This window comes from Palaemon carinicauda, chromosome 30, assembly GCF_036898095.1.
Source record: "Palaemon carinicauda isolate YSFRI2023 chromosome 30, ASM3689809v2, whole genome shotgun sequence".
Taxonomy (NCBI): domain Eukaryota; kingdom Metazoa; phylum Arthropoda; class Malacostraca; order Decapoda; family Palaemonidae; genus Palaemon; species Palaemon carinicauda.
In genome coordinates, this window is record NC_090754.1 from 93,119,563 (window position 1) to 93,132,132 (window position 12,570).

A 12,570-nucleotide genomic window follows, 5' to 3' on the forward strand; every position below is an offset into this window, starting at 1 on the left:
CTTCAACAATGATTGAACTATGTGAAAAACCAACAAGGCAGATCTAGCAAAGAAGAAAGAAACTAATCGCAAGGAATTCCAGGTGCTCAAAGTCTGACCTAAAAAATAATTCTGGCCCTTGATGAAGCCCAGCTCTACATATCTGATGATCTTGGACATGTCATAATGAAATATATTCAGTCTCTTGCTTGCTATTAACCAAGGTGTGGCATCAGTAACCTTGAGTTTTAACAAGTATGATATACTATTCTATCAAACACCTTGAAAGAGAATGTTCCACTGGTGGAGAGTCAACACTTAGATATGTCATCGATGGACAGCACTCTCTTCCAAACTACAGGAAGTTCCTGAGGAACACCACAAACAAATCTGTACATTCCAGCTTCATCTAGAGGTACCTGACAATACAATTGCAGCTTGAGGAAGAACAGTCTATCACACTGGCAGGAGGCTTCGATGATGGTGTGCTAGTTAAATTTGTGAATCACAAAGACATTTGTGATTGTGAACTACTTGAACTGTTCAGTACACATGAAGAGGCTGACACATGACTTTTGCTACACGTTATCCATCTTTCCAGATCACACTGTAGGGTTATTGTATGATGTGATGACTATTTCTCTTTAATTAGTTATCAAAATCCATTGCAATTAAGCGGAGAATCAAAGGCTCAGGAAAAATAATCTTATCCCTCACCATTGTAAACTGAAAGTTAGTTAAACCTGCATAGGGATGTAGTTTCCAATAGCATCTGTAAAAATACTGTTCTTGTGAGACAGGGATTGGGGTTTTGGGAAGATTCATCAGCAGGCATTGCCTGGCCATCCCTGGTCCTTACTTGATTAGAGAGGGAACTTGGGTGCTGATCATAAGTATATAAATGGTCAGTCTGTTAAGCTATCAATACTGCATCAGACTATGCATATCATCTTTGGAGTGCACAGACGAAAACATATTCTTGTGTACATTAAAAAAAGCTGTATTTTTAGTTATGTTTTATAAGAATATAACTACTGTACTTTAAAAAGCTGCTTAGTCTTTATAAGTCAGATGAATGAAAAGCTTGGAATAGCAAAAACAAGGCTATTCTTTTATTCAATTTTCTTACAATCTAATCAAGTTAGAACAAAGTTTTCATCTAAACTTTGTATTCAAACTTGAATTATTGTTATTATTGTAAAGTTATTCAGCAATACCCCTGAATTTTTAATTTTTATTGAACTGAAGGATTTGTTGTTATGTGAGAATTCTAACCGAAATAAAAAAATATGGAAGATTTAGATAAGGAAAGAAAATATGAAAGGAACAGGAAAATTGAAGGCTAAAAGCAATGCAATGCCGTTAGTCTCGGAAGGGACACAGCAATAAACATTGGTAATAGTATAGATAATTACCCATTTTGGGTTTAAAATGTAAAAGGGCTTTTAGACTCTTTACTGCGCATATCAAAGATGTTTTTAAAAAAAATCAAAGTGTGATGGCTGAAGAGGATATTTGTTCTTTATGTTGCTAGCAAAGTTAATCATTTGAAGTCTATAAAAAATTGTAATAGAGTATAAGTTATTCCTGGTGGAGCTCAGTTAAACGTTTGGTGAACTAATCTCTCTTGAGGAGTGTGAAGAGCATGCCCAAACCATCTCCATCTACCCCTCAACATGCCTGAGGACTTTGAAGTGTGAAGCATGAGATGATGAATGGAGAAGTATTGAATTAAAAGCTCAAGATAGAGATGACTGGGGGAAATCTAATCGAGGCCCATTGCATCAATAGGCATAGGAGATGATGATGATAAGCTATTCCACCATTAGTTAAATTTTCAGGCTGTCGTCACATTGGTCTCTGCAGTGTCATTAAGTGACTGCTGTGTCTCAGACTTGGATCCTGGTTGCATGAACTGGATCATAACAATGAAATAAGTGATGACAGCACTCATGACCTGAAAAAAAAATTCATATGTAACTAAAAGTTAAAATAGTTCATTCTACTGTATTATCATCATTACTAGCTACAATCCTAGTTGGAAAAGCAGGATGCTTTAAGTCCAAGGGCTCGATCTATGATTGATAGATGATTTATTAGTAGGGTCAATATATGGAAAATACCCCCTCAACCCCCAAAAAATTGTAACAAAAGATTTCTCAACTGATTCTGGTAGGTTTTAATGTACTTTTTAACATACTAAAAGTTTACCAAAATATGACCCCGGGAAAAGTGTTTTTTTCAAGATGGCGTCCAAGATGGCCGCCGAAACCTTTGAACCATCATAACTCTATAACTATCAACTCAAATTTGATGATCTTCGTGTCTATTCCTACATTTTTGGGGCCAAAGCAATAGTTAAAGAAATTTATTCTTAGCGGTATAATGATAGCAAACTAACTATGAGCATCTTCTATAGGGTTGTTAACTTACAGTACTTATATTTATATAATCTTCTAATTATATCACATCATACACTCATGAACTTGCTGGCGGCCATAGGAACTGTCATGGAAGGGACTGGCCTCAAAAACATACTTGACACTGTTTATGGAGAAACTGCGGTGGTGCACATATTAACAGGGAAAGCTGTCCAGAGGGCTTTGCAGGGCCACCTTCTTGTTGACAAGTGCCAACATAGCCAGCTTGTAATGGAAATGGGCAAAGATGATCCTCAGATTCAGACATAGCTGGATCAGGCAGAGGAATTGTACTCCTCCCTTCTTATTGGAGAGATGATGCTAGAAGATGCTGCTTGTTCTGAGGTTTTGATAAAACTTGAGACAGTAATGGAGAAGAAGAAATCTGAACTTGCTCAAACCTCAAAGACAAGCCAGTTGTGGCTCAATTATCAGTGTACGGTTGACATAGCAAGAATGTTGATCAAGGCAGATCGTACTGGATCTTGGTTGATGCATTTGCAGGCAGTGTCCAATTGCCTAACTGTCTTTGCTGTAGCTGGGTACTTCAATTATCTGCGAACTGCTCATTACTACCTGCAGTAAATGAGCAACCTGGAGGAAAAGCACCCAGATGTTTATCGAAAGTTCCTTGATGGTTTTCATGTTGTTCGAAGGAGCAATCATTGCTGGGCAGTACTAATTAGTGATCTTGTCATAGAACAAACATTGATGAGGTCTCTAAATAGCACTGGTGGTCTAACCCATGGCAGTGGGATGACCGAGGAGATGCCTTATCTTTGGACCTTATCTGAACCTGTAACATCTGAGTACAACAGTGCAATGCAAGATTTTACCGACCTAACCTATATTACAAGTCCACAACACAAAGATTTAACCGAGGTACGCATCAAAAGAGATGCATCTGGTCTTGAGAAAATTCAGACAAAGATTGCAGCCTGTTCACCCTTCACATCTGATACTACTCTGAGAAATATTATCAACGGAATAGTGGCTGGACCAGATGTGGATGTACCCATGCCTTTGAATCAGTTGGGAACAAGATCATTGAAGATATGATTGTAAAGTCAGCATTTACTTACAAATTTAAGCGGAAAGACAGAGCACAAACCCTTGGAAATATCTCTGCTGTGAAGATTGCTCCTGATCATAACATTGATCCTGCCCTTCTGTTCTAGTGTTCCCTTGTCGTGTCAAAATCAGGAGATCTTTCCCTTGAAGAGGTTTAGACATATGAGCTAAGCCCATATCCTCCAGCCCTCTTTGAGACCAGGAACATTCTTCGAAAAGCATATAAACCTCTGCTTGCTCAGGCAATTCGAGACCATGTTGCAGCCTTTTCAAGTGAGGCTGTGATTAACTCTCAATCTAAAACAGATTGTTATGTGCTTGATGGAGGCTCATTGCTCCAACGTTTATCATGGAAGAAAGGGGACTCATATCATACAATAGCCGAGTCTTATGCAGACTTCACTGTGAGAAATTATGGACAAGCAACAGTGGTGTTTGATGGAGATGGTGAAGGCCCCTCTATAAAAGACAAAACACATCTGAGACAAGGAAAAAAACCTGCACCCTATGATTAGTTTTACAGCAGAAACAGTGTTTTCAGGCAAAAAGGAGGACTTTCTATCTCGTGACATAAATAAGACAGACATGATTTCTTTTATCAGCACAGCACTAACTAAAAGGGTATGCCATGTCATTCAGTCACCAGGTGACGCAGATGTTGATATCGTTAAGGCACCTGTTGAACTATCCCATCATTACAAAACAACGTTGGTTGGTGAGGATACAGATTTGCTGATCCTTCTCCTTCATTATACCAGAACAGACAATGAGACCACTTAATTCCATTCTGACGCAAGCAAGCAGTCAAGAGAACACAAAGTATATAACATTAACCTGTTGAAAGAAACTCTAGATGATGATGTATGCACTGAATTACTATTTGTACATGCCTACTCGGCTGTGATTCCACTTCAAGGATTTTTGTCTTTGGAAAAAAGTCAGTCTTCTGGAAATCAGTGAAATCTGAGCCTGTCATGAAGTCCTGTGCGAGTTAATTCAACCTTCAAAACAAATCTCAAGAGGAGATCTGGGCAAAGAACTGATGATTGATTGCTTTGGTGGCAAATCTAATGATACACTATCATCACTGCGCCATACAATTTTCACCAAGAAAGTGACAACTGCTGAAGCATTTGTCACTCCTGAAGGCTTCCCCCAACATCATCAGCAACAAGTTTCCATAGCCAACGTGTGTACTTCCAAATTATGGTATGGATGGGAAAGGCAAGTGAAATGAACCCAATTGAATGGAGATGGAAACTCGAAAATGATCAGTTAGTACCAGTTATGACCCAAAACAATGCTGCACCTGACAAACTCTTGAAAATTATCCATTGCAACTGTTCAGAGGGATGCAGATTATCTCGATGCAGCTATAAACGTTATGGACTCCCTTGCATTAGTGTATGTGGCCCTTGACAGACTGAAAACTGTAACAATCCAAACAACACTCGAGAGGTTGATACTGAGGAGGAGGATAACACTCAAAATTGAAATTCTGAAACTTGTTCTATGCGGATAAGTGTCATTAACTACTGTAAACAAGTACTTGAAATATAAGGCTCTTAAGTGTAATTAGGATTTGATATGATTAGAAGATTATATAAACATGAGTACTGTAAGTTAACAACCCTATAGAAGACGCTCATAATTAGTCTGCTATCATTATACCTCTAAGAATAAATTTTTTAACTATTACTTGTTGTAAGTGTTTGTGTATAAGGTGATAGTGAACATCTGAAGGTCAAAAATCAAATTTCGTAATGATTTAACAGCTCAATGATATCCCTAGTTGTCTTAATGTGTTCTTTGCCCCCAAAAATGTAGGAATAGACACCAAGATCATCAAATTTGAGTTGATAGTTATAGAGTTATGATGGTTCAAAGGTTTCGGTGGCCATCTTGGACGCCATCTTGAAAAAAAACACTTTTCCGGGGGTCCTAGTTTGGTAAACTTTTAGTATGTTAAAAAGTACATTAAAACCTACCAGTTTCAGTTGAGAAACCTTTTGTTACAATTTTTTGGGGGTTTAACTGTATTTTGCCCTGACTATTATTGATGAAATCAGGACTTCATGATAAGTCAGTAATTATGAGCATGACTGCATTATCAATATTGGAGATGATGTTGGCCATCACACTAATTTAAAAGCTGATGATGATGATGATAACAATGATGACATGCATTGCGCAGTACTATACCTATAGTGCTATACTCTAGTTTCATCTTTACAGCAAATTGGAAATAACATTGCCAATAAAGAAATTGAGTGATGTCTTTATATTTTAAGTGAACAACAGAGAGAAAGCTTACTGTGATGATAAAAGGCCTATTTATTGTAAAGTATTTGCCACCGCTTATGTTTATTGTTGGACCCGTTAGTGATGTGGTTAGTTCTTCTTTCTGCGGATAAGATTGGTTGAATAAATTAGCGTTTTCTTTTATGTTGGGTGACAAAAGCAAACGGCATTTCTGTAGCTTAGAAATAATCTGGTCAATGTACCTGTAACAAACAAGTAGTCTGTATAAGCGTCTTGACATTGCTGTTGAAAATAGCTCTCTCTCTATCTCCTTTGCTCATTAGTGTATACATATCGTGCAGATGGCAGTGTCGATTATTTTCAACTTGTGAAAGTTGATTTCAAGAGATTGATTTGAAATTCTAATATCATTGGTTCAATAAAACTCAGTTTGTGACATCATTGTGAACATATGAAATGCTGAGCTTATATTCAAATTTTATTGTGAATTAAAGAAAGTTTCAGAAAATGAGTAATTCTTCCTGCATTTGAAGGTGCTGAATAGCCTTTCCATCCAATCAATGGTCCATAAGGGCCAAATATCATCTGTCCATCCAATTCTAAATCAATTGATGTGGTGATAATTCTTAATTAGATTTTTTAATTTCTATTCATGCATGGTGTAACAAAATTTAACATTTTATTTCCAAAATTAAATACAAATCCTTCTTAATTTATTACTGTACAGTATTAAAGTTTAGAATAATTACCATAAACATATTTATATATCAAAGTTTTAGACATAACTTGTTGGAGATTTAATGAGAGAGAATTTTTCAATTGTTTACCTAATTTGGGACTTGAAGTTTCCATAATTCGCTATAAATGACTAAAGCTTTAAATAAAACCATAGTTACGTTAAGTGAATAGACGTAAATTATGGCAAAATATGTAAAACTGGCTTATGTTTTCAAGGAGCAAAATTCTCTGTCTTTTAATAGCCATAATTAGGTAGATACAAATTAAAATCAGTGCCTTAAATAACTCAAAATTACCAGGTACGAATGTAAGGCCAAGATATGTACTGTACTGTACCATGTATGATTAAGGGTAAGGCTTTAAGGGAAAAAGATAATTATCACCAACTATGAATGGCTAAAAGAAAAATCAATCATGTACAGGAATACTCACATTAAATTTATCCCTGTCAGAAGCATCGAAGGGTATTCCCCTCCGCAGAATATCTAGGCTGTCTTCTGCCTGAAAAGACACAGGTAATTCTGAGTTACATAACAATTATATACATACCAGTATTTACTTATCAACTTACATTTTCTACTATGGCTTGTTGGCAGAAATTCTGTTTGTCCTGGATCTATTTTCCTTGTAAAATGTAATACATGAGTTATTTTTGTCTTTTTCAAGCTTAGTAGCATAAATTGCGTAAAGATTTATTTTGCTCTTGGTGTTTGGATTAAGAAAATATTTGGCATGGTTAAAAATATTAATTTAAATACAGTATAAGTGACACTTTTATATGCCCGACAATGATATATCCAGGGTTGTGGTGGCCAATGTGATAACGTCCCTGACTGGTGAACACCAGACTGGGGTTCAAGTCCCGCTGAAAATCGTTAGTTTGTTTGGTTGCTGCAACCTCACCATCCTTGTGAGCTAAAGATGGGGTTTTTAGGAGAGCCTATAGGTCTATCTGCTGAGTCATCTGCAGCCATTGCCTGGCCCTCCTTGGTCCTAGCATGGGTGGAGAGGAGGCTTTGGCACTGATTATATATATATATATATATATATATATATATATATATATATATATATATATATATATATACATATATATATATATATACATATATATATATATATATATATATATATATATATATATATATATATATATATATATATATATATATATGGTCAGTCTCTAGGGCACTGTCGGGCCTGTTAGGACAGTGTCACTGTCCCTTGCCTCTGCCATTCATGAGTGGCCTTTAAACCTTTAAAGGTAGTAGGTTGGCCAGGGCATCAGCCACCCGTTGAGATACTACCGCTAGAGAGTTATGGAGTCATTTGACTGGCCAGACAGTACTACATTGGATCCTTCTCTCTGGTTACGGTTCACTTTCCCTCTACCTACACATACACCGAATAGTCTGGCATATTCTTTACAGATTTTCCTGTCTTTATACACCTGACAACATTGAGATTACCAAACAATTCTTCTTCACCAAAGGGGTTAACTACTGCACTGTAATCGTTCAGTGGCTACTTTCCTCTTGGTAAGGGTAGAAGAGACTCTTTAGTTATGGTAAACAGCTCTTATAGGAGAAGGACACTCCAAAATCAAACCATTGTTCTCTAGTCTTGGGTAGTGCCATAGCCTCTGTACCATGGTCTTCCACTATCTTGGGTTAGAGTTCTCTTGCTTGAGGGTACACTCGGGCACCTTATTCTATCTAATTTCTCTTCCCCATGTTTTGTTAAAGTTTTTATAGTTTACATAGTAGATATTTATTTTAATATTCTTAAAATATTTATTTTTTCCTTGTTTCCTTTCCTTACTGGGCTATTTTCCCTATTGGAGCCCCTGCGCTTATAGCATTCTGCTTTTCTAACTAGGGTTGTAGCTTAGCAATTATTAATAATAATAATAATAATAATAATAATAACAGGGCTCAAATTGTAAACCCTATTTCCTTGAGCTTTGTCTTCAACCAAGTGAGGTACCTACTACCAAATTCCAAACATTCAGTTGGTGTAATGTTCAACCAAGGACCTTACCGTTTCCTGCACAGCTGCCGCTGCCAGAGACACCTGAACAAACACAACTGTCGTCTGCAACGTCAGCAAAGCGGTGGTGATGACACCATCAGCTGCAAATTCTTGAGAGCCTATTCTGTAAGCCAGCAAATACAGCTCAGTGCAAAGGATCACAATCTGTCAGAGGAATGAGATGTCATGAATGAAAAGTTCAACATTTTAATAGCGCATCTAATTTGATTATCTGGGGAGTACAGTAGTTACAATAATATTGTACATTCTATTTTTATTGTTTTTCTCCAGATGACAATGAATACCATTACTATTTCTACATTGTGCAACTTTATTGAAAGAGGACAACTACGGTAGTTTGGACACGTCAAAAGAATAAAAAAAGAACGATATCCAAGAAAATTCTTGGAATGGAGACCCAAGGCAGAAGACCAGTCGGTAGGCCAAAGATGAAGTGGATAGAAAATATTGACAGAGAAGTGAAAAGGAGAAGTATGAATTTACAAGAGATTAAAGAAAAGAAACTGTATGAAGATCGCCAGCAGTGGAGACAGTTTCTGAAGCAGGGCGACTAATAGGCTTGAAAAGCCTACCTGGCACTTGGTGAGAAAGGTGAGAAAACATTGTGCAACATAGTCACCCAGCCTGTAGGGTATACCAGCTAAAAGGTATATACAGAACAATAGTGTAATTCATGGTTATCACTATATGTAAAGAAACAAAATGGCCTACTGTAGAAGCATAATAACACTGCAACATTGGACCGAAGATTCTCTCAGTTTCCCTGACCATCTTGACCAAGTGGTAATGGCTCTGTACCAGCAATCCCAATCGACCCCTCGGTCGACCCCTACGACGCCATATATCTGGAACAGAAAAAACAGATTGATTCATTATTTCTTGCAGGGAATCCATTTGGCATGGCTTAATATAGAAATCTATTTATTTCATGTATTGTTGCCCAAAACTGAGTAGACATCTTAACAGGCCGGTGCGTTTCTTACACCATGAAGGAAAAAGTATATTCATGTATAACTGATTTATTTCAATGTTGTTACCGATCTTAGGATATTTTATATTTTCTATTCATTACTTATACAAGGCACTAGAAGGGTTGGAAGCCCCAGGCCTACATGGCTGAGAATTATGATGCGTGAAATAGGAGATGATGAATGGAGAAGCATTGAATTAAAAGCTCAACATAGAGACGACTGGCTAAATCTAACTGAGGCCTTGTGCGTCAATAGGCGTAGGAGATGATGATGATGACTTATGCAGTACTGTATATAGTTTATTTGCTATTTCCTTTCAACGCTGGGCTAGTTTTCCTATTGGAGCCCTTGCGTTTGTAGCATTCTGCTTTTCCAACTAGGGTTGTAGCCAGGGGCGGCTCTAGGGTTTCTTGCGCCCTAGGCTAATACTTTAATTTGCGCCCCCAGGCCCACCAGCTAGGAGGTCTGGGGTGAGCAGTAGCCAGTAGCTCCACATTGGGTGACATTTCGGGATAGTTTAATTGTAAATCCAGCTACCATATATTAAGTTGAAATGCATTATGCGCGCACACACACACACACACACACACACACACACACACACACACACATATATATATATATATATATATATATATATATATATATATATATATATATATATATATATATATATATTAAATCTAGGTTAAAATTTACAACAATTCCATCTTTATTTTTTAATATGTAACCATTGCAAGGGCAATTTTGATGCCTATAAAGATATATTAGACAATTAATGTATTCAGAACATTATATTGAAAATGACATTAAATAGAGCAAAACAATGGTTTTTGCTTATAATCTATTTTTTTTAAATGTTATTTAATAAGGGAAATGTGCATCTGATAGTGAAGTTATGATTGAGTATATAACAAATTAACAATCAATTATACAAATATGAAAATGAATGCTTTGAGTTATTATTTCTTTAAAACTTCAATCAAGGATAAGAAAATGTAAGTGGTGAAGAAAATCTGACTCATTTCCTTCCATTTGAGTGTATCCTTAGCTGAAAAGGGGGGGGGGGGGGGGGAAATATAACATGGCCTCTACAACATATTTTTTCATTCATTAATAGAACAAATCTTAAGTAACTAAAATCCCCTAACTAAACTATTAAGAAAAAAAAGAGAGACTAGAATTCAATATACTGAAAGGAACTGAAAGCTATGTACGTAGAAAACGTATAATATTAATCTCAGTTACTGAAGAAAATGAGATATTCTCTTCATAACTACGAACTGAATTATTAACAAAAAGACTAGAAATCAAAGAAGTGAGAATAATTAATAATTCTGAAGTAAACATGAAGATAACTCAGAATCAATTGTTTAAATCTTATATTATTAGGAACTGTTTACAATTACAACTTTCAATTATAATGTAATTGTAACTTTATACTAAAATTTATCAATATCTGTCAATGGCAGGAATGAGAAATTCAATTTCAGTGAGCACCGAGTCTTTCTAGATTCTTGGCTACAACTACAGATAACTAAAAATATGCTTTCCGTGCCTTTTCTTGGCAAAATCAGCCACTAGATTCTTTGGATCAACTTTCTGTCATTGTAGACCGCAAATACGTCTTAATTAATTTTAATTTTGAGAAGCTCCTCTCACCGCTCGCCACAGTAACAGGCAAAGTTAGCAGAATGCGCAAGGCAACAAATGTGTTGGGTACACTGTGAACCAGCCCTTGTTCACAAATGAACTTTAAAATATCCATGGGAGTGACAGTGTCAGGCTGAAGGCGGCGTGCAACTGCCTGAAGTTCATGACTGTCACACAAGTCAGTGGCGTCTATGTCCTTGCTTTCTCTATCTCGTAGTGCTGTTTCCAGCTTGGTGCAATGTTCCATAAGTTGTGTGTTTCTTATCCCATTAAGTGATTTCACATCATACAGGAAACCAAAAACAGACTTCATCTGCTGCAGTTGCTGAAAACGTTCCAGTACAGAATTGATGGCAACATCGAGTACAGCAAAATAGAAGTTAACTTTAAAGTTCACTTTTGCATTCTGCACTGGTGTGTCTTCTCCTTCATAGTCAAACTGCCTTTTCTTTTTCCTAAGACGAACGGAATCTGCAACAAAAACTGGGTCTATCTCCAAATCATTAGCCAATTCAGCAGCATCAACAAACACCTTTTCAAACTGTATCACTTCTTCTCTCTTCTAGAAACATTCTAGTGCATTCCAGTTGTTTTAATGCTGATGAAATATCATTTTTCTTTTGCTTGTAGTTGCTTTCTGGTAATGTTTATTTCAAAAAGAATGTCATAACAAACGATCAATGAAACCAAAAATTTGAATGTTGCAATGCCATTTGCAAGAGCTTTAGCTTCTACACGTGTGGAATTTCCAGATGATCCAAGGAGAGTAGAATCTGTTGCCATTTCAGTAAGAGCATCATATATGTCACCAATTTGGTAACGGATGGGTGTTAGTGCATCTATCCGACTCTAAGATCGTGTTTCACTTGGAGGTTTTACTGTTAAGCTTTGTACATGACGTTTCAGTACATCCCAACGATGAGTTGAGGCTGAGAAGAATACATAGAGCTTTTGTATCAGGCCGAAAAAAATTAGTTGCTCCTAAGCAGCAACTTGCTGCATCATTCACCACAAGATTTAATGTGTGTGCTGAGCATGGCACGAACAGCGCCCTGGGATTTCTTTGAAGGATTTTCTTATGTACAACATTATGCTTGCCTTTCATATTGCTGCCATTATCATAACCTTGACCTCGTAAGTTGTCAATGCACAGATCCCTTTTCTTGAACTCTTCCAGAATAGTTTCAGCCATGAATGCACCAGTGGTTTCTTGTAGTGGCACATAACCCAAGAAGTGTTCTCTCACAGCTATCACAGCATTATCTTCATCAACTTGAACAAACCTGATTATGACTGTCATTTGCTCCACATGACTCACATCAGGGGTGCTGTCAAAAATTATTGAAAAATATTCTGCAGCACGTGCATTTCGCAGAATTTCTTCCTTAATAGCATTTGCTAATATGGCTATCAATTCATTCTGG

The 12,570-nt window shown here is 36.7% G+C and overlaps 1 protein-coding gene across 1 annotated transcript in view; it reads right to left on the reverse strand.

Moving 5' to 3' along the window:
• Positions 1–1,816: 1,816 nt before the first annotated feature.
• The window catches only part of LOC137623649 (uncharacterized), a 68,709-nt gene continuing 57,955 nt past the window's right edge, over positions 1,817–12,570 (reverse strand). Inside the window, exons 3-7 of the mRNA XM_068354481.1 lie at positions 9,234–9,367; positions 8,511–8,666; positions 6,903–6,971; positions 5,785–5,874; positions 1,817–1,936 (exon numbers count right to left, since the gene is read on the reverse strand). Of these exons, the coding sequence (XP_068210582.1) occupies positions 1,817–1,936; positions 5,785–5,874; positions 6,903–6,971; positions 8,511–8,666; positions 9,234–9,367 (569 nt within the window). The remainder of the gene's footprint in view (positions 1,937–5,784; positions 5,875–6,902; positions 6,972–8,510; positions 8,667–9,233; positions 9,368–12,570) is intronic.